Source organism: Alosa sapidissima, chromosome 18 (genome assembly GCF_018492685.1).
Source record: "Alosa sapidissima isolate fAloSap1 chromosome 18, fAloSap1.pri, whole genome shotgun sequence".
NCBI classification, from domain to species: Eukaryota; Metazoa; Chordata; class Actinopteri; order Clupeiformes; family Clupeidae; genus Alosa; species Alosa sapidissima.
In genome coordinates, this window is record NC_055974.1 from 7,368,008 (window position 1) to 7,393,681 (window position 25,674).

At 44.6% G+C, this 25,674-nt stretch overlaps 2 protein-coding genes across 4 annotated transcripts in view; one reads left to right on the top strand and one right to left on the bottom strand.

Moving 5' to 3' along the window:
• Positions 1-2,467: 2,467 nt before the first annotated feature.
• On the bottom strand, positions 2,468-20,000 carry LOC121689324 (protein transport protein Sec16A-like). 2 transcript variants are annotated; one of them, XM_042069040.1, is made up of 15 exons: positions 19,883-20,000; positions 19,689-19,752; positions 19,110-19,341; positions 18,743-18,813; positions 18,513-18,651; positions 18,202-18,333; positions 17,934-18,028; positions 17,712-17,793; positions 17,207-17,321; positions 17,009-17,114; positions 16,606-16,708; positions 16,287-16,424; positions 15,530-16,129; positions 15,344-15,431; positions 15,141-15,252 (listed from the first exon to the last, which is right to left on the bottom strand). In XM_042069040.1, the coding sequence occupies exons 2-14, from the start codon at positions 19,694-19,696 to the stop codon at positions 15,369-15,371; spliced, it is 1,884 nt and encodes a 627-aa protein (XP_041924974.1). In that variant the 5' UTR covers positions 19,697-19,752; positions 19,883-20,000; the 3' UTR covers positions 15,141-15,252; positions 15,344-15,368. The 2 variants fall into 2 exon arrangements, with proteins under 2 accessions (XP_041924975.1, XP_041924974.1); XM_042069041.1 differs by lacking the exons at positions 15,141-15,252; positions 19,883-20,000 and adding an exon at positions 2,468-2,478 and having other exon boundaries at positions 19,689-19,790.
• Positions 20,001-24,545: 4,545 nt separating this feature from the next.
• Positions 24,546-25,674, top strand: part of LOC121689325 (rabphilin-3A-like) — a 37,617-nt gene continuing 36,488 nt past the window's right edge. For both annotated transcript variants that reach the window (XM_042069042.1, XM_042069043.1), the window contains exon 1: positions 24,546-24,844. The gene's annotated coding sequence lies outside the window, so the exon portion shown is untranslated. The remainder of the gene's footprint in view (positions 24,845-25,674) is intronic.

Here is a 25,674-nt window from a genome sequence, read left to right on the forward strand (position 1 = left end):
GACTACATCGACATGGGTCGAACGGTAAACGCGTACAAACACGTGCTGGTGATAATATGCCGCTACTCACGATGGGTAGAAGCCTGCCCAAGCCGAGGGCAGGACGAGAAAACGGTGATTCGATTCCTAGCAAGGGAAGTGATACCCAGGTTTGGGATCCCAGAAATAATCAGTAGCGACAATGGCCGAGCGTTTACGGCCAACACGTGGAAAAAGATTGCGCAGGCGCTGTGCATCAAGACTCGGTTTGGTTGTGTTTACCACCCGCAGTCTCAGGGGATGGTTGAAAGGGCGAACGGAACGCTGAAAAATAAGATAGCGAAGATCGTCCAAAGCGCACATGACGATCCAAATCTGCCAAACTTAAATTGGGTTGACGCGCTACCAATCGCGCTGATGAAAATGCGTTGCGAAAAAAATCGAACCACGCATCTGACCCCGCACGAAATGGTGACGGGGCGGGCGATGCCCACACCACGGTTCAGAGGGGATCAGAGGCCTCCGCTGGAAATTCTAGAACAGGAAGTAAGCAGTTACATTAAACAGCTTTCTCAAGTTCACAGGGCAGTTTTCAACGAGCAGAAGAGAAGAGAAAGAGCTCGGGAGCGGAGGACTGAGCCCGGACCGATCCAAGTGGGAGACTGGGTATACCTGAGGGTGTTTAAGAGATCGTGTCTCGACCCCAGGGCAGAAGGGCCCTACCGAGTGACCCAGGCTACCCCCCGGGCGGTAAGAGTGCAAGGATCAGATTTGTGGTATCACCTTAACTCTTGTTACAGGGCGGTGCCACCAGAAGGAGCGAGAGGTCCAGAGGAGGTGGAAGACGATGACGGGGACCAGGGCCCGCCAGGACCCCCACCAGACTCCCCCAGGGAGGATGATGGTGGTGGGGAACAAAGGGGAGGACCAGGTGCGCGTAGGAGTACGAGGCGGAGGATACTGCCGGCTCCTGCTGATGACCCTGGGCGGAATGTACCTAGGGTGCCTGCTGTTTTCCCTCCCCTATCTGTGCCTACAGGTGCTGGCGATGCTGGAGCCGAGCCGAGCTCGAGGATGGGAAGGCGACACCCACCTGAAGTGGGAGCCACTCCCGAATCCCAAGTATCCAGACCTGCCACCACCTCGACCAGCGGTGATCCACCAGCTGACCCCACAGCCCACTCTCGGGCCACGACCACACCCGACCTCACGGGGAGTGACGCCGAAGAAACGCCGAGGTCGGAAGAAGAAACACCGCCACCGCCACCGCCACACCAGCAAGGGAACGACACCATCGACTTTGGGGACTTCTACGCCGACTGGGATTACCCATACCCAGCCGACGCCCCCGCTGACGACCAGACTGGAGCACAGCCATCCGCCGCAGAAATTGCCGAGGCCCTCGACGCGCTCAGGCTACCCGCTGTCCTTACGCCTCCTCCCCGGACACCCCCTCGACAGGGCTCGCGGCTTCCTGCGGAGCCTGTGGAGAGGCCGACGGACTCAGGACACATCACGGGCGGCCCCCACTTCGGGGACAGCCACCCAGGGACCAGCCAAGAGACGAGACGAGTACTCCAAGGGATCGGCCTGGACGACTCCCTCGATGCCCACTGGACTGGGGGCTTCGAGGAGGCCATTGATTGGCCCCTCCGGAGATTCCCAGAGGACGACGAAAGCGACGGAGGGGGTACGGACTGCCGCCCCCAATAACACTCTGCGAGGGGACGAAGAGGAGCTGCTCGACGACAGTGCCCTAGACACGAACAATATTCTGTACATAGGGGGATCAGGAGATGTGGCGCCCACCCCAGAGTCAGAAGCATCGGGAAGTAACGAATACATCCCGGTGCTGGGCAATGCAATGACTCAAAGCAAGAATGAGAGCAAAAATGTAAATAGTACAGGCACGCTTCCAGAAAACCTGTCAAAGAACCAGACTGATGGGACTCAGGCCAAAGAAAGAAGAAAGAGATCAACAAGCGCTCTGGAGGCGTGGGAGGACAATTCATGGATGCAATGGGCCAAATACACAGCAAAGACAGTGAAGCCAGAAGGAGGGTGTTATGTGTGCTCAGCAGTGAGACCAAAGCTGGCCATACTACCAGCACCAGGAACTGGAGAAGAGGATGCGGTATACCAAGCGTCGGGAAGGCAATACGAAGAAAACAAGCTGTCCCCTTTTGCATGTCTTGAGCGATTGGGAAGTGAGGAGTTACGTGAGGGGTGGACTGGTATAGGCCCCTTACATGCAGAGCGAATAAAAGGAAAGGAAGCACACAAGATCCAAGAAAATGAGGCAAGATGTAGGAAAGACTACCCAGGCATGGGAGCCAGGGTAGCAAGGAAAACCCACCGCGTTTATGAAATACCAGAAGACGTAGAGTTTGAATGTTTTGAAGTAACCCCCACTGAGAGCATGGTCAAAGGGGGCAAGACGGATGTAGGAGCATTTGAAGGACGCTGCGCAGCAAAGTGGGTCCACGAATCCAACAGCCTCTCGTTTCGCCTGGTAGAGAGGAGCGAAAACGGGAAGAGGATTGGAGTCGAAGCAAACATCACGATGTTGAGTGTAAATTGGATAAGCGCAAGGGATATCCCGCTGGCCGACTTATGGTGGGCCTGTGGAAGACGATGGGGACTGCGAAACACCCTTCCGAAATACTGGAGGGGAAAGTGTGCCAGGGTCACCCTGGCCCAGCAAACCTACATAGTCCCCTGGTCAGAATGCGACTCAACATTGAACTCGACCGGCCCAGGGCACAACCAGCAGACACCCGTAGAAGGGAACCTGAGGAGAAGTCGGAGGGACGCCGACGATGGAGTATATATGGACGTGTTCGGACAGCCCCACAACGTCCCGAGACAGTTCAAAGCCCGGGACGCGGTGCTCGCCGGATTTGAGGCCGCCATCCCCTTCTACGGAGCATCCGTAGGCGTCGCCAAGAATGTTCAATGGATCAACTACATCCACTACAACGCCCTACGGTTCATGAATGCCACTATGGATGCGTTCAACGCATTTGATAGGAGGCTGAACGCCACCACAAAAATGGCAATGGAAACCAGGATAGCAGTGGACTGGATACTGGCGAAGGAAGGTGGAGTGTGCGCCATCGTCGGAACAGACTCGTGTTGTACGTACGTCCCAGGTGAGGACGAGAACATGGATGACTTCACAAACGCGATGAACAGGCTCAAGGCCGTCAACAAGGAGGCCCACGAGAGCTCTGGATTGACACCAACATTTGCTGGAACCCTGGATATTTTTGCCCCCGTAACCCAGTGGCTAGCGGACACCTTTGGGTCATGGGGGGGTAAGATTGTAGCATTTCTGGGAAAGTTACTGTTTGGGGCAGCCTTAGTGGTAGGAATGTTTTGCTGCATTACTCAATGTTGTGGTAAGGTTTGCTCCAAAGTAGTCGCTAGACAACTAGTGGTCCAAAACGTAAGGATGCCCTGGGACGAGGAGGATGCGAGTGAGAGGATCCTTTTAGTACAAACTAGTGTGGGACGAATAATGGAAAGCGAATTCAACGAGGGTTATATAATGGAGAGCGACTTCGTCGCCCGGATGCTGGAGCAGGAGCGGAAGCAGGGGCAGGAGTTTCCTCCCCCGGAGTTTCCTCTCCCGGATATGTACGAGTAGGGGTGGGGTCCTGCGAGTCACCCACCTCTACGCACACACACTGACGCACGCTCACATACACAGCACTGACAGGTAATTCACAAGGCACGTGACTGCACGCCCAGGTGACAGAGTCAAGGGATACTAGAGTCAAGGGGTATTATGGGCTGTGACCTGATACGAATGAGTCGCCTTAAGTGACCTTGATTCAATTCTATATCTTAGTGCTTCGCTATTCATAAACGGTAACTTAGGTTTTATGGAGGTTTAGCCCTCCACTGCAAGGCCATCCAAATCTGGATAGACGTAACCAAAGCTTGCTACTAGAAGTGATCACCTCACCCCAAGTTACCGCACGCCGGACCTGGCCCGCCTAGTGGTGTGGCAGGTGTGTGGCGCGGTCAGTGCTCGAGGACGGGTACGACCCCATTGGCCAGCGGGGGCAACCTAAGGCAGAGCATGGCGGCCCGTCCCCTCGGTGTAGCGCGCCTGCGGCCGGTGTGCTCACCCATTCTCACGCTAGTGTGAATGCCCGGAGGACTCCGGAGGAAAAAGGGGATGACGTTGCGAGTAACGAAGGGGGGTGTAGTGTGACGCATAGAGGCCGGAAAGGGGCCGTATATACCATTTACTGCTAAAGAAGCCAGTAGGGGATGGGCAAGTGACGGTGGGATCATGAAGTTGTTATGTAACTCCGATTTGGCACCAATGGCCGTTGCATGAAATTTCTTTATGCTCAAGGTGACTAGCACATTAGCCGCTTTGGGGACAAATCCGTCTCGGGTCCTAGCCATATGTTCGTAACAAGGAATTGGTCGTTCACTTGCTCCAGACGCCCGGGGCTCTCGATTTACTATTTACTCGCATACATAAGGTCTGCAGGACCCATGCGCCCGAGTGGGGCATAGATGAGTGACGGATCAGGCCGCACCAATGCCCGGCATTGAGTGCCGTGAAGCACGGGGTTTTACCTGACCTCGTGTACTTAAGGTGACTGGGTGAAATATATGAGGTTTCAGGCCACTTTTGGGACATATCCGTTTCGGGTTCCAGCCATTTGTGTTATTCCATAAATGGGGAGATTTCACAGCGCGTTCTTAAAAAACGAGCAATTGGTCTTTCTGTCACTTGATCTGGGCGTTCAGGGTTTGCTTACCGATGTTATTTACTCTCGCAAGGGCAACACATTTATTACTAGTTCTGACATAAGGTTTAAGATTTTACGTACGCAATAAGGTTGTAGTAGTAGACACCATTCCCCTGTAACTCGCTCGTGTGCACATAGCCTGAGGTGTCATGACAATATACGGGGTTATGACACACTCCTTTGTTTAGATGATGCTTATGCTGCATAGTGAGGCTAATTTAGCCTCAAAGGGGAGAATATGTGGTGATTTTATCTAGACATGATAATAATAATACTTGTGTGTGTACTGGTCTATTAAGGAGACCTTCCATTTAATATGAAAACATTGTTTGTGCAGCTGTTATGCAACATTTACTGGAAGTCATGAGACTGGACGGTCAAAGGCTAAGAGTGGAAGTAAACAAGACAGGGCCTGGGAGAGAAAGGTGCTTACCAGAAGGGCATAAATAGAAGGGGCTAGCAGAAAGGGAGAAGCAGGGACTTCCAGAGAGAGGAAGTGAAACCAAAGTTGAAGTGACACATAGAACCAAATCAAAACGTACCCTGCCTGGCAACAGATTACACATAGAACCTGGACACATGTATTCTGCCTAGCAACACACATTTTTTAATGTTTGTGTGAGAAAGGGTTTCCACCAATATCTCAAGTCCCAAAACGCTCTGATTGGCTAAAAGGGGCCTGGTGACGTTCCTGGGGATAGGAACGCCTCTCAGGCCCCCGAGAGTATAAAGGAGAGAGCTCAGGCACATTCAGATCAGATCTCATCGGGGTAGCAGCTGCCACTCACCACTCTATTGCCTGACGGTCCAGTCCTGACGCTGTTTGGATTGTATTATCACTGCAATACGGTGAATAAAGGATCAACAGTCTTCAGCTTCTCTCGTCTTGGTGTTCTCCTTCGGGTCTTTGACATCAGAGTGCTAGTTGGATTGGAGGTTTTGGAAAGTGGATGATTTCCACCACAATTTCTCTTCGTTTTTTCACTCGAAATGATATGTTGTATGCTTATGAGTTACGCCGTAGCTGATTATCCTAAGACATGCTTTAAAACTCTTTAGATACGGATTTTTTCAAAACGTCAATGGAAGAAATGAATGGGAAATTTACTTCCAGAAACTAAGCTCTCTCGGAGGAGGGGCGGGACTGTGATGCTCTATTTGCAGCCAGGGTCGTCTAGCAAATCTCTGTTGGCTTGCAAGCTGGAAAAACCAAACTCTAGTCAGGCCAATCACATCGTTTATAGAGTCAGTGGGCGGGCTTAACATAAATAAATACAGAGAGTTGTTAGGTTTTGTGTGTATTCCCTGCTACTTGAAAACAAAGGATTTTCCATTTGCATCGGGATTGAGATTATTAGAATTTAGCAGTCAATTTGAATGCAACAGTTTTGAACAAATTCGTGCAGGGTGCTAATGATGCTTACCGGATTTAATAGGAATTTAGCCAGTCGTCTTGCGCGATTGTGAATGTTTGGATTACATGTCCATGCTGAGGAGAGATGTGCCTGTTGAGAGGGAGAGAGAAAGAGAGTGCATGGAGCAAGGACTCATTGAGAGTCTGTGTTAAGGTAGGCCTACTTCTATCGCCTACTCTGGTAGAGTTGCATACTAGATACAATGCAAGATATAACTAGCCTATTTATTTATGAAAAACGTAAGGCTGTTGTGTGTTGCTTTTAATTATCAAAAGTTCTATCGAACATATTTTTTATTGATATCGATTACATGTCTTGCGATACATATCGCTATTGTTTTATCGCCCAGCCCTAGTTGTGAAACTTTCTTCAGCACCTAAAACTACCATTTTTTAGCTACAATTTTGGTACTCATAGGACTCAAGGAGAAAAGGTATTAATTTGAAACTTAAAACACACGTGGGGAAACTGAACAGTCTAACCTGTAGACTATGATAAACTAGCAAATTAAGCTACTTTGTTTACATGTCCAGGCTTCAACCAGTGCTACTTTTCATTCAGACTTATGTGATAGCAATCTAAACTGTTATTTGAGTGTTTTTCATGATGGTCTTGCTATTTCTTTTCCCTGTTTGCTTTGATTGATAACTGAGGTGATTAAAATCAGAGGAAGGTTAAGTTTAAAATCTTCTTCTGGTCCTTCTCTGAAATAGATTTTTTTTTAAAAATGTCAATAATTATCGATGACTGATATGAAATACTTATATCGTGATACAGTTTTCAGCCATATCGCCCAGCTAGTCACAACCATACCCGGTCTCCCCTACCTGTTTGAAAGACCCTACTGTTTGACAGGATTGTATTAGAGAGTTCTTCGTGACCGACTGCACCCATTCAACAACTATGAGAAATTTGATTTGTATTCACAATTTCACTTTTTTTTTTTTATTGTGCAGAAAGGGGTACCAATTAATGCAGAAATAGTCTGTGATGTCAACCTCACTATTACAAACTCTGTGATCAAGTGGCCAGACTCTTAGCAGGCCAGATATTCTGTCACACAGGCAACATGCCCATTATGACAAATCGTAGGTTCTGGCTGATCTGTACAAAGCTTTGACAAGGGACATTGTGTGGCAAGCATAAGGAGTGCCTGAAAGAGTGATTGAGAGAAGTGGTCGGATGTGAAGCGCACACTAGAGCTCAAGACGTGGGAGATGAAGCATGCCACTTATTAGCATGCATAAAAAGCCGGAGAGGCAAACGTCAGGTCTCATGGAAGTACACCGTGGGCATTTCACATCGATGACAAAGCACACTGGTGCCCTCGTTTTGACTGGGTGCATCTTCACAATCATTACACCTCCTGGTGGCAAGTGGCTGCAATTTGCATCTTTTTTGTGTCAGTCGTGATGATAATCTGAGTTGCGTCAGCCAGTGAAGTGGCAAGTGTACAAAAAGAAACAGACTCTGTGTGGAGTGACTCATGCTGTGTGTCATAACAGTGCAGCCCAGGGATCGGACATCCAGATCTGAACTGATAAGGCTGTCTCTGAAACAACACTTTAAATTCACTGACAGCTCACAAGGAATAGAAATGATCAAGCATCAACCCTGAAGGATTATTTTCACCATGGGACCATGGTCCCTTGGCAGTATCTTCACGAAGTTTAGCGTTTGCAGCCATCTTGAATTTAGTCACGATAAGTCGAGCGACGAGTAAGAATGAACAGGTATGATAAAGGATCAGATTCCAAAAATAATTCAGTGGAAATGCATGGATTCCAGTTTCTTCCAGTAGCAGCAACTGGAATCCATGCATTTCCACAGAATTATTTTTGGAATCTGATCCCTTATCATACCTGTTCATTACCACACTACTTAAACAATCACTGGGGCTTTCCTTTAAACTTAAACATTTTGCCCAAACAAGAGTGCAAACAAAACATTTGTACACATAAAAAACGGTGGCGTACAGTTTCGTCATTTCATTTCCATACATTTTTTCTGCCTGGCCACTTTGTTCTTGTGGCCACTTTGTTCTTGTGGGTCCCTGGATAGTTACAGACAACATTTTTAACATCCTTCCATGACCTCTGGTTAAGAGCTTTTTCCCCTGCAAGACAGTCATCACATTCTTTTTTGCCCGGCACTCTTTCGAGTATATGTTTTCCTAGATAACACCACACTGCCTTTCTCTTTTCTGCACTCCAAGGCCTTCTGGACTGGCACACCGTCATCTGGTAAGGCTGTCACTTTTGTGAAAAAATCCCGTTCGATTTTTGAGACATAAGTGTTCATTGAATCGATTGTAAAATCGATTTTCTAAGACGTTTCCATTTTCTACGGCAAATATAGGCCATTCCACGGACAACTAACAGGCATTAGTAACAGGCACATGTAAAGTGACAGCCCTATCATCTGGTTGAATACATGAATATACACATTTAATAGGATGCACAAAGTGCCTTCTGGGACACCTCAAGATTTTGACTTTTACCTTGGAAAAAGGCTAGAGGTTTATCCTTATGGCTGGCGTGTTTTATTTCTAAATATCTCTCATTTCAAAGGCTTCATGTTTTCATTAGCCAGTACTTCATTGCACAGCACACACAACGGCTTATGCTCACCATCCTTTACAGTGTCACTTGTAGCCTGGGAAATTACTGTGAAGATACTCTCAGATACGCATTAATTTTTTAAGAATTTAGCTTAGAAGGAAATGTCATGCTAACTTTGAAAACAGTTTTCTTAGCTCTCTTGCAACATGATCGTTGTGTGAAATCGCAGGTGCAGTATTTAGCCCATGACTTCTGTGACGTTTTGTCAGTCAGTGACAGAAAACACGGCAGAGTTTTGATCAGGAGAGACGGGACTACTACTTATCTCGTTTTTTTTTTTTTTTTTAGAACACCAGCGGTTGTATCGTTACAACATCAGTCAAAGACTGCATGCTCACGTCTTCTCGCCAGTTAGCTACGGTTAGTTGGCTAACTTTGAAGGCTGTGTAACAACATTTTGCAACTGTAAAACGATTTGTGCATGTGCAAAGACATTTCGTACCTGTAGAAATACTTTGTACATGTGTGAAAAAAATGTATGTGTATATGTGCAAAGACATTTCCCACCTGTAGAAATATTTTGTAGGCTACATCTGTGGAAAAAATTTGTACCTGTAGAAATATTTCGTGAGTCTCCTGCGCTGCCTACTGGTTAGGGCTTCGGGCTTGTAACCGAAGGGTTGCTGGTTCGATCCCCGACCAGTAGGAAAAATGTGGGCGGGGGAAGTGGTTGAGCACTGCTCTCCCATGCTCACATCCACGGCTGAAGTGCCCTTGAGCAAGGCACCTAACCCCTCACTGCTCCCCGAGCGCCGCTGTGGTTGCAGGCAGCTCACTGCGCCGGGATTAGTATGTGCTTCACCTCACTGTGTGCTGTGTTTCACTAATTCACGGATTGGGTTAAAATGCAGAGACCAAACTTCCCTCACGGGGTCAAAAGAGTATATATACTTATACTCACTTAATCTCAAATGACCATGTCTGGGGAATGGAGTGCCTGAAATAACATAATGCAAAGAGTTAATGCTGTAATGTTGATGGTGTTTTAGTTGTCATTTATTTCAGTAGCAAGCTGCAGCAGTAGGCCTAATGTTACCTGCCTACCTGGTTAATTACATGATTAAATTGCCAAATCAGATTCAAATGTCTTATATAACATGCAACATGAGAAACGAACTATGATTTGGAGACAGTAACATTAATATCGCTATTCAGTTATTCTGAAACGCACAGATTCAGAATAGCATAACATCACCTACTAGCAAAGACATCACACGATCATGGTAGAATTCCTGCTAGCTACCCTGTGGTAGCCTAAGTTAAGTTATAATCTACAGTATCAGTCGCATTACACAGTCAATCTAAGACATTTTCTTTGTTTTGTGCATGTAATTTTTATAGTATTTATGAGTGTAGCCTACAGTGCCAAGAAATAAGCAAGAAAAAAAGGGAGACCACCGAATTCAGATTGCTAGACTTGTTGCTAAGCACACTGAAAGACCAGATGCACCCTCAAAATGGCATTTGAAAAAATGTGACTAACCAAGTAACTCTGTTGGTTATTCTAATATTATAAATTATTGATATGCACACCCCTTGTTCATACATGTTCTTGGTAAAAACTGTACTAGTCATCCACCTGTGCCTTCCTTGTCTCCACATTGTTGCTGTCAAAAAAATGGCCTGTCTGGTGGTCGGTGGGAAGTGCTGATTGGTTGGTTGGCAACAGTAAGCAGCGTGCTGATTGGCTCTTCAGGAAGGCAGTCAAAAGAGGGTCAAAAATCTGTACTTTGAGTCTTGTAAATGAGTTTCGCAAGCTCGTAATTTCAGTTTTGCGTAGGAGACTGACTACAGTTTTTTTTAAAGTTTTTATTGAACTGTTTTTGTGAACGGCTTCCCACAAAAAAATACACCAGCGATCACAAGAGCAGGGATAGACAGTAGAAAAGGACTTCCTGTCCTGTCTGTCTTTTCTATCTCCGGTTCGATGCATTTTTCTTTTCTCCGTCTGCTTGCAAACCTTCTGGGTGTGTCTACCGCATCCAGCTCCTTCAACACATTCAGTAAATCATCTGGAATTGGGAAAGGCAGGGTCAGTCTTTGTCTTCTCTCTGGTCCAGCATACGTGGCTCTCCTCAATTCCTCCGTAATGTTTTAAGCAAGTATATAGAACCTCACGACTAGAGAATCACACACCTTGAGGCTCCATTGGATAGATGGAGTCTGGCCATTTGATAAAATGTTTGCCCGTCTTTGAGCATGCACTGAGCAAGTACTCAGGTAGAGGTCCCTGGGTCTTGGAGATGTACCGAACCTGTGACAGCAGATAACACAAATTGTCAACATCAATAAAAGACAACATAAAGAAAACTTAAAAACACCCACAGTACTGACCTAGTCCTATTCCAAATGTCCAGGATACAGAGGCCAGCCAAGAAAGAGTTCAGCTGCCACACATCCTAGTGACCATATGTCAATGGTCTCACAGAAGGGCAGCCCAAGGATGATCTCTGGAGAACTGCAACCACAAAAGGGCCTTAATTACTGGGATGATCATGTTGTAGGACATTAGACCATTGTTAGCGTATCCCCCCTTTCTTCCTTGCCCTGTTTTACTTTGAAGCTTCACATTCTAATCTGAAAGCTTTCCTAAGAATGGGTTTAATAGTGTATCAGGTTAGAGCTCGACTAGGTTTCCTTTTTACTCAGTAGCCAGCAGGACTCACCAGTAGAACCGTGAATGCAGCACAGCCTCAGATACATGCGTGGCTGAGCCGAAGTCAGTGACTTTAATGGGGTTGGGCTGGTAGATGGGGCACTAGCATGATGTTCTCCAGCTTGAGGTCTGTATGGATTATGCCCAGGCTTTTGAGCTTTGTCAGGGCCTTGGCTACCTGTTGTAGTATAGGCCTTACACATGCAAGCCTGAGTGGACTAAAATCTGTCTTTCATGAAATCGTAAAGCTCTGTCCCAGCATCTCAAAAACCAAACAGATATGGGATTTTTGCTGGAAGGACTTATGCCAGCGGACACAGGTAAATTTGTTGGTGTCCATGGAGAGCCTTTTCAGATTTCAGGCCTGTTAGGAAGAGAACAGTGGAGAATTGGCAACAAGATGGATAGATAAAATGAATGAAACTGAAATTGATGGTCTGCATGGTAAAATGGCCCATTAGGAAATATACCCTGGTGGCAACTGAGCCAGAGATGAAGGAAATGTTGGACTTTATGCTGAGCTTATCCCTTTTACAATGACTTCCCAAAAAGGCACACTTTGAGGATGCCATCAGTTAATCATGCATACTTCAATTTGTCTTTGCTGGATATTTTTCAAGATTTCTCATTTGTGTCACACTTTTGGCCACCTTCGTGCCTTGACCAAGGAACTCTAACACCTCATAGCTACTAGACCTACAGGTGAGGATTTCGTGTTGGATTATCTGGTAGGCCCAACTACTAGGGCTGTCACTTTTGTGAAAAAATCCTGTTCGATTTTTGAGACATAAATGTTCATTGAATCGATTGTAAAATCGATTTTTCATGTCTAAAGACGTTTCCATTTTCAACGCCAAATATAGGCTAATCCACAGACAACTAACAGGCATTAGGATGAACGTAAAGAGGGCGCTTGTAGACGCACAAGCCAGCAATATTTCTGATGATTTATTGGCGTTAAGTTTCGTGCACAATGACAAACAGGAGTGCAACATTCTCAAAAAACAATAAGCAGAGTGGACTGCCATAAAATCAGTGAAAATCATTACAGCAGGCTTTAACGTAGCTGTGTCTTTGTTTACGATTAGAAATGTCAAACAAATTTCGCCTACGTAGAACTCACGATTGCACAGTTTGTCATTCTCCATAGTTTGATATACACAAAACCCGAAGTGCTTCCCCATCGAATTCCTCAAGTTATTAGGGCCGATCACTCGTCTCATGTCGCACAGGTTGATCGTGTTGTCCTCCATTTTTTGGCAAAACACGAGCAACACAGCAGCCAATTGAAACAGCTGTTTCCGGTGCGTAAAATTGGTGGGAATTTTCTTTTTAGCTTTCGCAACGCTTACTGCACTTCGGAATTCTTTATTTTATTTTTCTGCTTGTTTGTGATTTTTGTTACATCTATCTTTTTTATTTGTTTAAAATTAATAGTGTACATATTTGATTAAAATCGATTCCCTATTTTAGTTTTCGAAACTTGTGTTGGTTGGTCCAATCGATTGTGCAATCGATTTTCTAACGTAAAGTGACAGCCCTACCAACTACTCAACGTGGTGGAAGTGTAGTGGGTGATGGACTGTGCCGTGGTAGTAACTTCTTGTAAAATTGGATAAAAAAAAGTTAATTACTAAACAAATTGATGTGATGTTTCAGTATGTCATCAGCCCTAATGAAATGTATGCCGTGGAACATGATTTCTATGTTTCTGCCACTTGGAAAAAGAATCCGCCACAGACTAACATAAACTTTTCAAGGCTAAGAAATGCTCCTCCGTCACATTTGCACGTGTTGAAGATGTGCATCATTTTTGCTGCAGACACGGTGCATACTCCAATTTCTGGTGCCCTGAATGCACGCCAGGCGGTTAAGGTTAGCGCTTGCGCACTATGAATTAACTGTGTACAGTTGGGGGTGGTACGTCAAGCCTGAAAGTAGGACACTCCCACCAAAGAAGAAGTTAAAAGCAGTCAATTTGAGAAGGGCTTCATCTCCAGCTCTATTTACATACAGCCTCTCTCCTCAGTCCTCCTGCTCATGCCCCGGAAATTGTTCAAAGCTCTATGTCATCGAGAATGTCTCATTTATCTAATTTCAACCAGAGGAGGTGAGAACGAGGAGAGAGGCGAAAGGGCCGATACATGAGGAAACACAAGAGCATCCTATGCGGAAGCGATTTCAGTCGGTTTCAGTTCATTAATCAGTTATTTTGACAGCCCTACTGTAGTTATCTTGCAATGTGTGTGCTGCTATGGTAATAGGTTTCCTGGTGTGTGTATACTTATTAAGCTAGCTAAACTGCCAGTCAGTGTGCTAGTGTGCTGTGCGTGCTCCCGCCCCCTAGTGGCATTTTAGATCTCACTTCCCTGCTTGTACTAATAAATATTGTTCTACTACTACTGCCTCTGTGTGTTGTCTGTGGCTCATGAGGATTCGGTTATTGTGGAAAATTAGCACAAGTGCGATTTTGACAATAACGACGTGCGGTGAATTAGTCTAGACTATCCCACGGTCGGTTCTGACGTGAGGCGAGTAGGTCTAGTGGTAACTGACGAGGGGCTTTTTTTTTTTTTTTGTGAATGAAGTTGTAGTAGTAGCCTGGTTGTTTGGGGAGATCAGCACTGTGGTTAAGTGGTAACGTTAATGGCAAATTTGGGCAATTGTACGTTTAGATCTCGACACAATTATCCAATCGTTTTCATATTAGGGCAGCTAGTTACAGGAGCAAACGCTCTCCCCATTTAGAGCGCGTCCGCGCTGGGTTCTGGCAACAGGAGTCTGGACCGGCGGGCACTGCCGCGGAGTAAGGCTGCATCGACTTTGGTTGGGATGGCTGGCATCTGACGGTATTGGCGAGTGTGCTTTCTTTTGTTCACTGATCCCCGGTTCTTGGACTCAGAAGCTAGGTCAGTTTAGTCGCGGGGGTAAATGTGTACGGGGATGCTCTGTGATTGGTTTGCTCTGCTGTGATAGCCGCGTTACACCTTGCTTGTTTGTTTGATTGGATGTTTTGTTGTGGATTGGGAGATCGAGTTGGTTGTGAGAGTGTACTGATGGTCGTGAACAGGGTTGGCTGAGTTTGTGATTTTCCACTCATTGGTCGTGAAACCCTGTGAGTGTGGTATTATACTGGTAATGAGTGCATTGGATACGTTTTTGGATAGCAGTTCAAAATCATCTTGCCTGAAAAGGTGTACTTGTAAACGAACATAAGGTAAAAACAGTCTCTGAGGCCAGTTCCCTTGCTGATGGATAAAACTATTTTTTAACACATAAGAATCACTTGCGTGAAGTCTCGCCGCGCAAGGATCATTATCGGCGAGAGCAGCGCTCTGCTCGTGTTGATACGGGTCCTTCAGTGAGGTTTAATACTGTGTCTGAGGGCAAAAATAGAGATGGTGATTTTGACGATAAGTGCCATAAGCCAATATGAATACAGAAGCCAAAAGGTTGCAGAAAACTTCAGTTTTGACACTTGTAGTTCAATATTTTTTGTAAGGCTAGCCAAAGTAGACAAAACAAAATCATAGGGAGTTTTCTGATTGGTTCGCAAGACTTGTGATTTCATAATCATGATTAACAAGATAGATTAATCATATCAGAGATACAGAAAAGTTTCTATGTGCTGTTGCCACTGATGTGACAGGTCAATATTCTATAGATAACAGTAGAAGAAAGTTGTTAACACACATGACTGAGGGGGTGTTTATTTCTGATTTAATGATGAGTATGAGATAAGGATCTCAGCTGGTGGCAGAAAATGATCTCTAGCCTTTCTTTATCCCTGCTCTCCCTCTCAGCCTCTGTGAATGAGTAATGCCAGAGCATTAATTCTGTAATACAGCTCACTATGATACATTTAAGTTGATATGAATGTATTCAAAAGATCCTTACCAGTGTGTGTCTTATCAGATGGGTGCTAATGCGTCTTTTTTCTGCGGAAGCAGAAGCATCTAAAGCAGCTGAGCCACCCAAAGCATCCCTAAGGGTCAGACAAATGTCAAAGATTAATATAGTCGGACAAGAAGGCAGACATTTTCAAACATGTCTACAGTCAGTGTTTCTGTGAGAAATGCATACCTTGTTCTTTTTCTTTGGTTTTTCTGTGGTCGCAGGGCCAGACTGGTGGTCCACAGAGGTGGTGGTAGTGCCAGGCTGGTGGTCCACAGAGGTGGTGGTAGTGCCAGGCTGGTGGTCCACAGAGGTGGTGGCAGGGCCAGACTGGTGGTCCACAGAGGTGGTGGCAGGGCCAGGCTGCTGGTCAGGAGAGGTGGTGGCAGTGCCAGGTTGGGGATCAGGAGAGGTGGTGGCAGTGCCAGGCTGCTGGTCAGGAGAGGTGGTGGCAGGGCCAGGCTGGGGGTCAGGAGAGGTGGTGGCAGTGCCAGGCTGCTGGTCAGGAGAGGTGGTTGCAGGGCCAGGCTGGGGGTCAGGAGAGCTGGCAGGGCCAGGGTGGGGGTCAGGAGAGGTGGTGGCAGGGCCAGGCTGGGGGTCAGGAGAGGTGGCAGGGCCAGGCTGCTCTGGGGCCACTACAGTCTTTACAATCCTGAACTCCTTAAGTGCCTTGATGGCAGCACTCCTCTGCTGTATCTCCACAATCATTTGCTCTGCCGTTTCCCTGACGAAGAACATCCAATCTGGCTCAATGAAACCCTGCTGGCTGCCACAGAACTCTGAACAGACCTGGAATACATTTACAAACATAACAAACCCATGTCAACCACAGTGACAATAATAAAACACAACAGAACACCAGAGACAGGCAATACACAAGTGCAGACCTCTGTACATAGGCCTATTCATAAAAGCGCACTAATGCGAAAAGAGAGCACACCCTTACCTTAACAAACTCCACCAGAGTTGTACTGTCAGCACCTTCTGAGTGTACCAATGTCATTCCCACAGTCTCGCAGAAATGCAGTGCTTGCTGGATGTAGCCAGCTCGCAACAGCATCCTGATGCACAGAGTTCTATAATGCTGGAAAACAATAAGAGAAGGTAAGACTGGACATTTGGGCCATTTTATTTATCTGTATTATTGTTTAGGACATTGTCCCTAACTGGGCAAGTTTGTCATTTTGCCTGGTAAATTTCCAAAGACAACTCCAGAATGTAAGCATGAAATGAAGACATTTATTTAATCAGAAAGGAAAACAAACCTGAAACTCGGAGAGGAATGGCTGGTCCGTTTTTAGGGTCAGCACATAATCATACACCTCCATTCTTTCAACTGCTGCCCTGGTGGATCTTACGAATGGTCTGCTATAGTGATTACATGGCCATGAAATAAATATTAGTATTTTACATAGTTTTGTTATAGTTACTTTGGGTAAAGTAGGTTTGGGTTTGTCTTACCTCTTGATAATCGAGATACAATGCCGCTTTGTTATAGTCACTTAAAGTAAAGTATGAATGTGTGTATTTCATTGGTTTGTCTTACCTCTTGATTCTTGAGATACAATGCTGTTTGGTTATGGTTACTTTAAGTTTAGTGTGTGTCACATGTATTTGTCTCACCTTGTGATTTTACAATGACTGTGTGTTTTCTTGTATTGGTCTTACCTCCTTACTCCCCTACCACGAGATTCAGCCCTTTCCGAAAATATCCCACAATGCAAATGCATTATGAGGTTGCATAGATATGCAGAATTGGGCTTTCCATCTGATCCTGTGTTTGGCATGGAAAGTTAAACAATATGAATTGAAGTTTTTTCTGAGGGTGAGCATGTTCTAATTATCTTTGATTTGTATCATCTTTACCCAAGGTCTCTGCCATTGCTTCCATGATTTCCATCTTCAGGCTGTTTTTGTTCAGATGGCAAAGAACCATCGCCAGATGGGGGCGCCAGTCACCCCAATTGTTCTTGGCACGCTCCTGTAAAAAGGAGTATTTAAATTTCCAACACTCATTGTATCATATCTCTCATGTCAAAATGATGAATTGAAATGTTTAAAATGATTAAATTCACAAATGTATGGATACAGAGAATATTGTCTGCACCAAGCTGCAAGGCAACCAGATTCAGCACAATTTTGACAGTTGTCTGGTCCTTGTAAAATTTAAGCTGTTGAGCGGTATTTAGCAGACATTTGATGACTTGCAGCTGTGGGTTTAGAAATCGAACTTAAGTCAACCAATTGCCAGGTGGTGACGTCACTGCTGCTCCACCACACGTGGAATTGCTAATGGCCTTTGTGCTATCCATTCACAATATTTGTCCACACACACACACAAATGAGCAACCAAAATGACACCGACACTTACACAGGCAGCTGTTGGTACTATTCCCATCAAGACTTGATAATAGGTCTTCATGGGGTCATTTGGTTTGAGGTGTTCAATAAGCCTAATAAAATGAGTGACGTAACAAAGACACCATGTTAAGGCAGGTTTGTGTATACAGTATGTATAATTGGCAACATGTTTTTTTTTCTTTATTTGCATTATTTATGGTCAAGGCTCTCTTAAAAGCACCAGCATCCTTACCTCATAACAATTGCATCACATGAGCCTTTGGCAAAGCCCTTCAGGATGACCCAATGATCCCACAGAGCTTCACTCTTGGCTAATTGCTCAGCTTCCTATATCAGAGGGCAATACGTTTTCCACATCTTGACATGCACTTTCAAAAACATTACACATTGAATTACACTCAAACCAAACCATGGAACCAAATTATATATTTTTCGTTTGTTTTTGAAATGTACATCTGTACTACCATCAGCACTGCTGCGGGTCTGACTGCAAGTCTTACTTCTTTTTTGCCAGAGATGATCAGGTTGACAAGGGCCTGGTGTCCTTTGCCAGAGGACAGAAGATTCTCACCCTTCTCAAAGGCCAGTGGATTTGATAGGAGCAAGTTGGCAATATCCTGACCCGTCACACTCTAAGAATACATTTTGAGAAAAAGGGAAATGGACAATTCTGAATACATTTCCAAAGAGACTGTAATGTGCAATGTAATGCTCTCTCTCTCTCTCTCTCTCTCTCTCTCTCTCTCTCTTTCCATCGCACACACAAACACACACACAATTCTAGTCATTTCTGGTTTAGAACAACACTTACTCTGGTCTCTCGGCACACAAGTGCCAGGAGTCCCCAGACAAGGCCAGCTGCTTCCTTATCCTGCAGCCATGAGGTCCTCAGGCACCTCTGCCATTTTTTCATGGCAAATGTATAAATGCTGATGGCGTAAGTCACCCCCCTAGAACAAGAAACAAATGTAAGCTGCTCTATAGCTCTATAATGTAAGTATGGACTGAATGTGATTGTGTTCTGTTGTGTACAGTATTTACATGTCAAAAGGTCCAGTGTAATCCTCCAAGTTAGTCTTGTAAGGGAAATTCCCAGACTGAATAGGTTGAACCTAAGAAGAGTCCATGTACGTTTTATTTCATTACAGCTTGGCATAAACAAGCACAAATGTATAAAAAAAAGAGAACCAAACAAATAATAATGACCTGGCCCAATGTGGCAGAGAATAGCGTTAGATAGACAGATAATTTGATTGATTTATTAGCCATACAGCCAAGGCCAGTGCAATTTAATATGTGATATTGTCACATACCATATATTTTGTCTTTATTTTGTATCTAATTTACTTTTACTGACTTAGGCTATTCATTTTCTTATCGCTTTATCATTAGTTGATTACTTATTTACCTGGTCCTGCATCACAGGTCTCTGTAGCGTCTCTGGTGGAGTCTTAAAAACGCGGCTAATAGCATCTCTAAGCCCTTGGTCACGGGGAGGATCCACATAATCGCAATTCCTTAAATCCACTACACGCTTGTGTAAAGTTCCTCGGATCTTCAGGTTCCGGAACAGTTTTGAAGACTTTCCATGTCGACGTTTGGGGCATTCTGCCAGATCCAAAGAATTGATCCGGTGCATCCTGTTGCTCCCCACCAACAGTGTTCAGAATACCTGAGTTAATTTCCTGAGCAATAATCTACAGAAACGTGGCTCTCTCTTTATCAATAAATTCCCTAATGAAATATTTTATGTGGATGTGGTTTATATACCCTTGAGGCATTATGACGTATTTCGTGTAATGCGACGTCACAGTAGCCTACATGACAAAACAACCCGATAAAATATATATTTTTTTTCAGAACGTGATGTGATAGCCTAGACGTTGTTTAGCACCAGTTTAGCACATGGTTTAGCTAGCCTAGATTAACTCTTAATTCAGCAAACACTTGAACACTTGTTGATTATCTGTGCTATTTATTTTCATACCTGAACATCAGACGGAATAGTTTCCTAAAGCAGTGGTTCTCAGTGGGGTCCGGGAAACATTTCCCTAAAAATAGTAATTTATCTTTCACTTTCCAATAAATCAAACATGTGTCCTGACCATCGCTCCCGCCAACCTATTTGGACCAATAGAATCTGTTGTTTTTTACATCACGTCAATCTGTCAAAGTATTTACCTCAGGGACGACGACCAGTTGATGACTCAATGAATGAAAGGCAGTTAGCGTCCGTGTTTTTGGTACATTGATACATATTTGAGGCAGTCGATAAACCAAACCCAGTAAATTACGATGGATTTTTCGAAAATAGCAGCGGAAAACCGTGTGAACTTCAGGTGCTTCAAACTTCAAACCCGCGTCTTCAGGTGCTAACTAATAAATCAATGAAGTCGGATCGTCAAATGCAAGAGCATTGCAGTCACGTTCGTTTGGTCAACGTTGTCGAGAAATGGATGCGGGGCATGCTTATCATTCTTAAGTTAGTGGAGAGATTCTTCAGCGGGTGTTTGAGCTACGCACTAAAATGTCAGAGTTTCTGAGAGCGGTGTCATCCATCGCTAACTTTTTTCCCGACCCCAGGCTAGGTTGCCAAATTAGCATATCTGTTCAATGTATTCAACGACGTCAACTAGTCTGTGACTGTCTTGGTAGCTTTGGGCCTACAGTTAATGTTATTTATACACATTCCTTTAAAAGTCTACATAATGGCAAGTTATGTCAAAATGCAATACTAAAATGTTTTCGTTTAACCAATAACTAAATTGCACTGAAACATGAAACCTGTACAAAAGTTGGCATGGTGTTATTTCAGTTAGCCTATTAGCTGGTTTGATTTGCATTGAGCTCAATGAGCATAACATTGTAGGTATGGTGAAGGGTATATGATGATGTGGGACTGTTTTAATTCCAAAGGCCAAGGGAACATTATCAGGATGTATAGCATCCTGGCCTTTAAAAATAAAAATGTGCCTGCCTCTATAGTTAGGGAAAGTTGGGCTTTTTCCCCACCAATTTGCAAAAAAAAAAATCATACCAATAGGTTTTTTTTTTTTTTGCAGCTTTTTTTTTCTTACCAATAGCTTTTTTTTACTATGTATTAAAGGTGTCTAGTAATGCCCCCCTTTATCTACGGCCAAATCCTCGGGGAAACACCTGGAGAGCCCATCAAGTATGACCGGGCAGGCTATATATTATCATCAAGTAAGCCTACAGTGTATAGTAAATAATTTAGTCAACATTTTAACTCAATGTTGGTTTAAGTTATAAACAAAACATGTTATAAATGGGGAAAAATCCATGGTTCTGCGTCACTGTTGGCAAAATGATCATGATTGCCTATATATTTCAGCCATATTTGGATTAGTCTTGTGTAGGCCTAGGCTACTTTGCTCAATTATAAATTAGTTTTCTTTAGGCCTTATAGGCTTTATTGTAATATGCTATAATGTTATAATGTTTGAAATATATGTATCTCAATGTATCAATGCTTTCCAAAAAAGTCATCAGATGTCATCATTTAAGGGGTTATTTTTCTTCCGGGGGGACATGCCCTCGGACCCCCCTAGTATCCCTGCATAGGATTTGCCTCATGAATTTTATGAAATGTAGGTGATGTAAATGCATACGATAGCCAACACTATAGAACTATGGGGGGGGGGGGGGGGGGGGGGCACTCCGTGCTACGTATATTTCCCCTTTTTTTTACCTTTGCCAATCACACCCCTGTTTCTTACAAGTCAAGTTTACACACTGTTGGATTCTCTGATTGTTGCGTTGTGTTTTAGTTCGAAAGTTCGATTGGCTCTCTCCACCTGTCCAGAGGATTCTGGATGGTACGGGCAGTTCAGGACAGTTCCAGTGCACATTCAGCATGCGGCCCACCTCGGCACAGACTGCTCCAGTGAAGTGTGTTCCGTTGTCTGAGCAGATCTGTTCCGGCAATCCGTATCGGGGAATGATGTCTTTCATGAGAACTTTGGCAGTAAGTACTGTAGTGCAGTTCCAGATCATGCAGGGAACGCCTCAATCCACCTGGAGAACTTGCACAGGACAACCAGAACATTGCGGTAGCCTTTGCACTTTGGAAGAGTGATGTAATCTATCTGAAGAACTCTGAATGGTCCTGGTGGAGCAGGTGTTTTCAGCATTGGCAACTTAACCTTCCTGTTGTGATAGTTTTGCCGACAGGTGACACACCGCATCATGGAGCTTCACCGCATTTTCAATCCAAGTCCACTTTTCTTCTCAGCGTGTGCTGTCTTGCATGTCTATGATGTTGGCCAAACTTTCCCGTTTTCCCTCTTCTGATGTTTCCTTGACCTTCTTTGTCACTCTCATCATGTGTCTCTCGTCGTTTTTAAAAAATGTCCTGTTACCGTTAGTTCTGTCTGTCTTTCCATTTCCATCTCCATTTTCATTAGTAGTAGCAGGAGTCATGGATCCAGATGCCAACACTTGTTCATGTTTAAGGCAGGACAGGACCCAAGCGCAAGACTCAGTAGTAGTAGACAGTAGTACAGACAAAAACGCTTTATTGTTATACTACAAACTTACAAACTTCCGAACTTACAAACATTCAGACAACCAGAGAGAAGAACCGACAAACCATATTTGAGACGTGTTTTACGAATGCCCAGAGCCGTTTATTGCGAATGTCTATGTCAAATGTGTCTGTACGTAGCTTGTAGCCGCTTTGGTGTGTCGCATAGACGTCGTCATCGTCTTGCTGTCCCCTCTCCGTTCTGTGATTGGTTCCTTCGTTGAGGTGAAAATCGGGTCCATGGAATCCAGGCTGCCTACAAGGTCTGCTCACACACAAGGCAGCATGGGGAAACCCAGGCTATTCATGGGGGGCAATAAATTAATGAATATATGTGTACATTTACTGATTGTACACCAATCGGCCTGTAGATGGCTGGACACAGTTTTCTGTGAATATTTTGAGAACCATAGGGCCTAGGATAACCAAATTATTTTTGTATGTTGGTCTCCAGGGGCCATGTCAACACATCCCATATCCCCTCATTTGAGGTATAGCCTCACACACAGCACACATGTACAGTACGCTCGCACAAGCACACACACGCACGCACATTCGCACACACATACAGAGATAAACACACACAGACACACACAACCTCCCCCATTACCCCCTTACACACACTCATAAGCGAACCCACACACACAGAAACACACATATACACAAAAACAAACACACTATGCACACACTCATTTACACAAAAGTAGGGGGTCGAGTAGGTGATTTATTTTTGCGGAGAGAATGTGCAGGACTGGACAGAGGTCATATTTTGTACCGCTCTGCGGTACATCTAGTTTCACCGGTATTGGTATCGACTAATGCATTTCTAGTTTTGTGACTTCCCTACCGGATAGGGAAATCATGACATGAAATCAGTAAAGGAAAGAGATGGGAGTGGGTTTGGGAATGACCTCAGGCCAGACTCGAGCCCGGGTCTCCATGGACACTGAGCCTGTTCGTGGTAGCGACGCTGACACCACCCCCGCACTACTGCTCCCCATTCTCCCCTTTTTTACCCCGCTATTTATTACATCCTTTTGTTAATAGAATAACAATGACAAGTTGCAAAGCCTATTTATTAATTATTGTCCCTCACATCATTTCATTTAGCTTCCCTGTCTGAATCATTGTTTTCTCTCTCACTAGGCTAGGCTATAAAGGCTAACTAGACAACACCAGTCTACACTCTACAGAGGACTGCATGCAGACCCCACCAGAGGCAAGTTACTACAACTAACATCCATCTTCCTGCCATTTAACAGATTTTCTCAGCTCCTACTCGCCACAATTTTCAGGCTAGGCATCCACTCCCATCTTACCCTGGTTAACCTTTATGGATTAGAGATCACAGAAATTGCACATAACTGAGACCATTTGGAAGACCACAACTGCACAACGTCAAGCTTCCATGTCTCTCTATAATTTCAGATTATTTCATTAAAAGATATAGGTGTTAAAGGTAATGATTGATGTTAGTCAAGTAATCGATTTGTTTTCTTTCATTGTTCATAAACATGTAACACAGAGCAGATTGATACATTATTTCCTGAGTTAATAAGATATGACCAGAAGAGGGCGCCACTCTCAAGGGTTAGATGTAATGGGCCACACATCAAAGCAACTGCAGTGTATTCCTGTTTTCTACGCGTTATTGGGCAATTATGCCATAGGCCATAGCTATAAACATGAAATGATGAGGAAAATTATGTTAACTTGGAAATGTTTCGAAATTGCTTTCAGACAGGGCTTAGATGACAATATTTTTTAAAAGAAAAGAGATGTTGAGATTCTTCTTCGGGTGTGTCCAATTTGTCTATTGCGCTGTCCAAGGTCCTGAATGTTACCAGGTGGGAACAGCCATATGCAGATCTATGGGATGCAACACCCTAATAGGCCTATTTTTGATAGTATTATCATTATTAGTAGTAGTAGTTGTTTTTTAGCAGTAGTAGCCTACAAGTAGTATCAATATGCCGTTATTAATATTTCATCTGGCTGTATGAGGCTTGTGGATTTCTACAGCATATTATATTTTATGGAACAAGTGCAGTATCTTCCTGATGTCTTGTTAAGTTGTATGAGCAAGCAATTGGAACTGTCAAAAGGATTTTGCATGAATCTCACTAGTTTCAGAAGCTGGGTGTAGCCTATGCTAAATATGTGTTAGAGTCTGTGGTGGGCGGGGAGTTTAGGTCAGTTTTGGTCATTTATAGGTACTTTAACACAATTCATCAGCACAAGTGTCGGTGACAGAAAAGAGCAAAGGAAGAAACGTTGAGTTCAGTTTTTCTTTCCAGGGTGCCGGGGTTTCCTTACAAGAGTATCAAGGGCTTGACGTTCAGAGCTTCAGGAAGATCCCACGCAAGGCTGAAGGAGCGCCTGCTGGCAGTAAGATCTAAGAGAAAGAGACGGGGGGGGAGTGCGCTTTCGTTCCGTGCTACGGCGCGCTCTGGAATACAGGAGCAACCCCCCGTGGCTGCCAACGCTTTCTCCATCGGTCGTTGCATGCGCAATAGACGACTCAGATGTCGATTCCGCCTGTGCTGAATTAGTTCGCATCAATTGCTGGCATCTCCTTTCTGCGGACGGGCACGAAATAGGTAAGGATGATCAGATTTGTGCTATTATTTTAACAATGCAGTTTGCCACGTAAGCATCAGTTCTTTGGCGATTTTTTTTTTTCATTGTACATTCATTAACGTTAATTGGTAAAAGGGATCAGCTCATATGAGAGAATCAATGGGAGAGCGTCTTGCCTATCGGGGAAAATGGATGATGCACTGTTGTAAGACATTCATATGCATCGAGAGCAAATTCTGAGGGGATTTTATTATGTTCTCTTTGTGATTTTGCGAGAAAAAATACCAACGCGAAAAGCATTTCCATTCACCATTCGCGGTGCCCTTATCGGTTTAATGCCAGTTTATTTGATCAATAAGTGGGTTTTATGCTGACTGAAATAATCAACGCGTGAGTAGATGACGAAAGCCTGCCCAACTTAAATGCTTTGACACGCTGACAAGCGCATGTGTTGGCCCCCGCCCCCTCTCCATACAAGAAAGAGAAAGCTGTTGTTTGCGATGAGCTACTTTTGCAGGGGGAAACATATTTCTGTCATGAAACGCAACTGACTGCAACGATGCTCCGTTTTTTTATCACTGGAAAATATTACCCTGGTTAGTCACGGAAACGCCTCTTTAGCAGCACCCAGTACAGATACAAACGCCTGATGCCTTGCTGTTATGTCTTGTGCTGATTGTCCTTACGTGGTGTACAATGAGCAGCTTTGACAGGTTGTAGTTAAGGTGCATTATCCTACATGCCCGCCACTGGTTTTCTCTATTGTCAATTCGGCAGGCATCATTAGCATGAAAAGGATCAGGCTGCATGCCCCCTCTGTCAATGAAAGGGGAAAAAAAAGGAATAAGAG

Coding starts and splice junctions, on each gene's coding strand:
- LOC121689324 (XM_042069041.1), bottom strand. Junction 18,814..19,109: donor GACCTGTGATGCAGGACCAG/GTAAATAAGTAA, acceptor GACTCTTCTTAG/GTTCAACCTATTCAGTCTGG. Junction 16,709..17,008: donor CGTGGTAGGGGAGTAAGGAG/GTAAGACCAATA, acceptor TAATCACTATAG/CAGACCATTCGTAAGATCCA.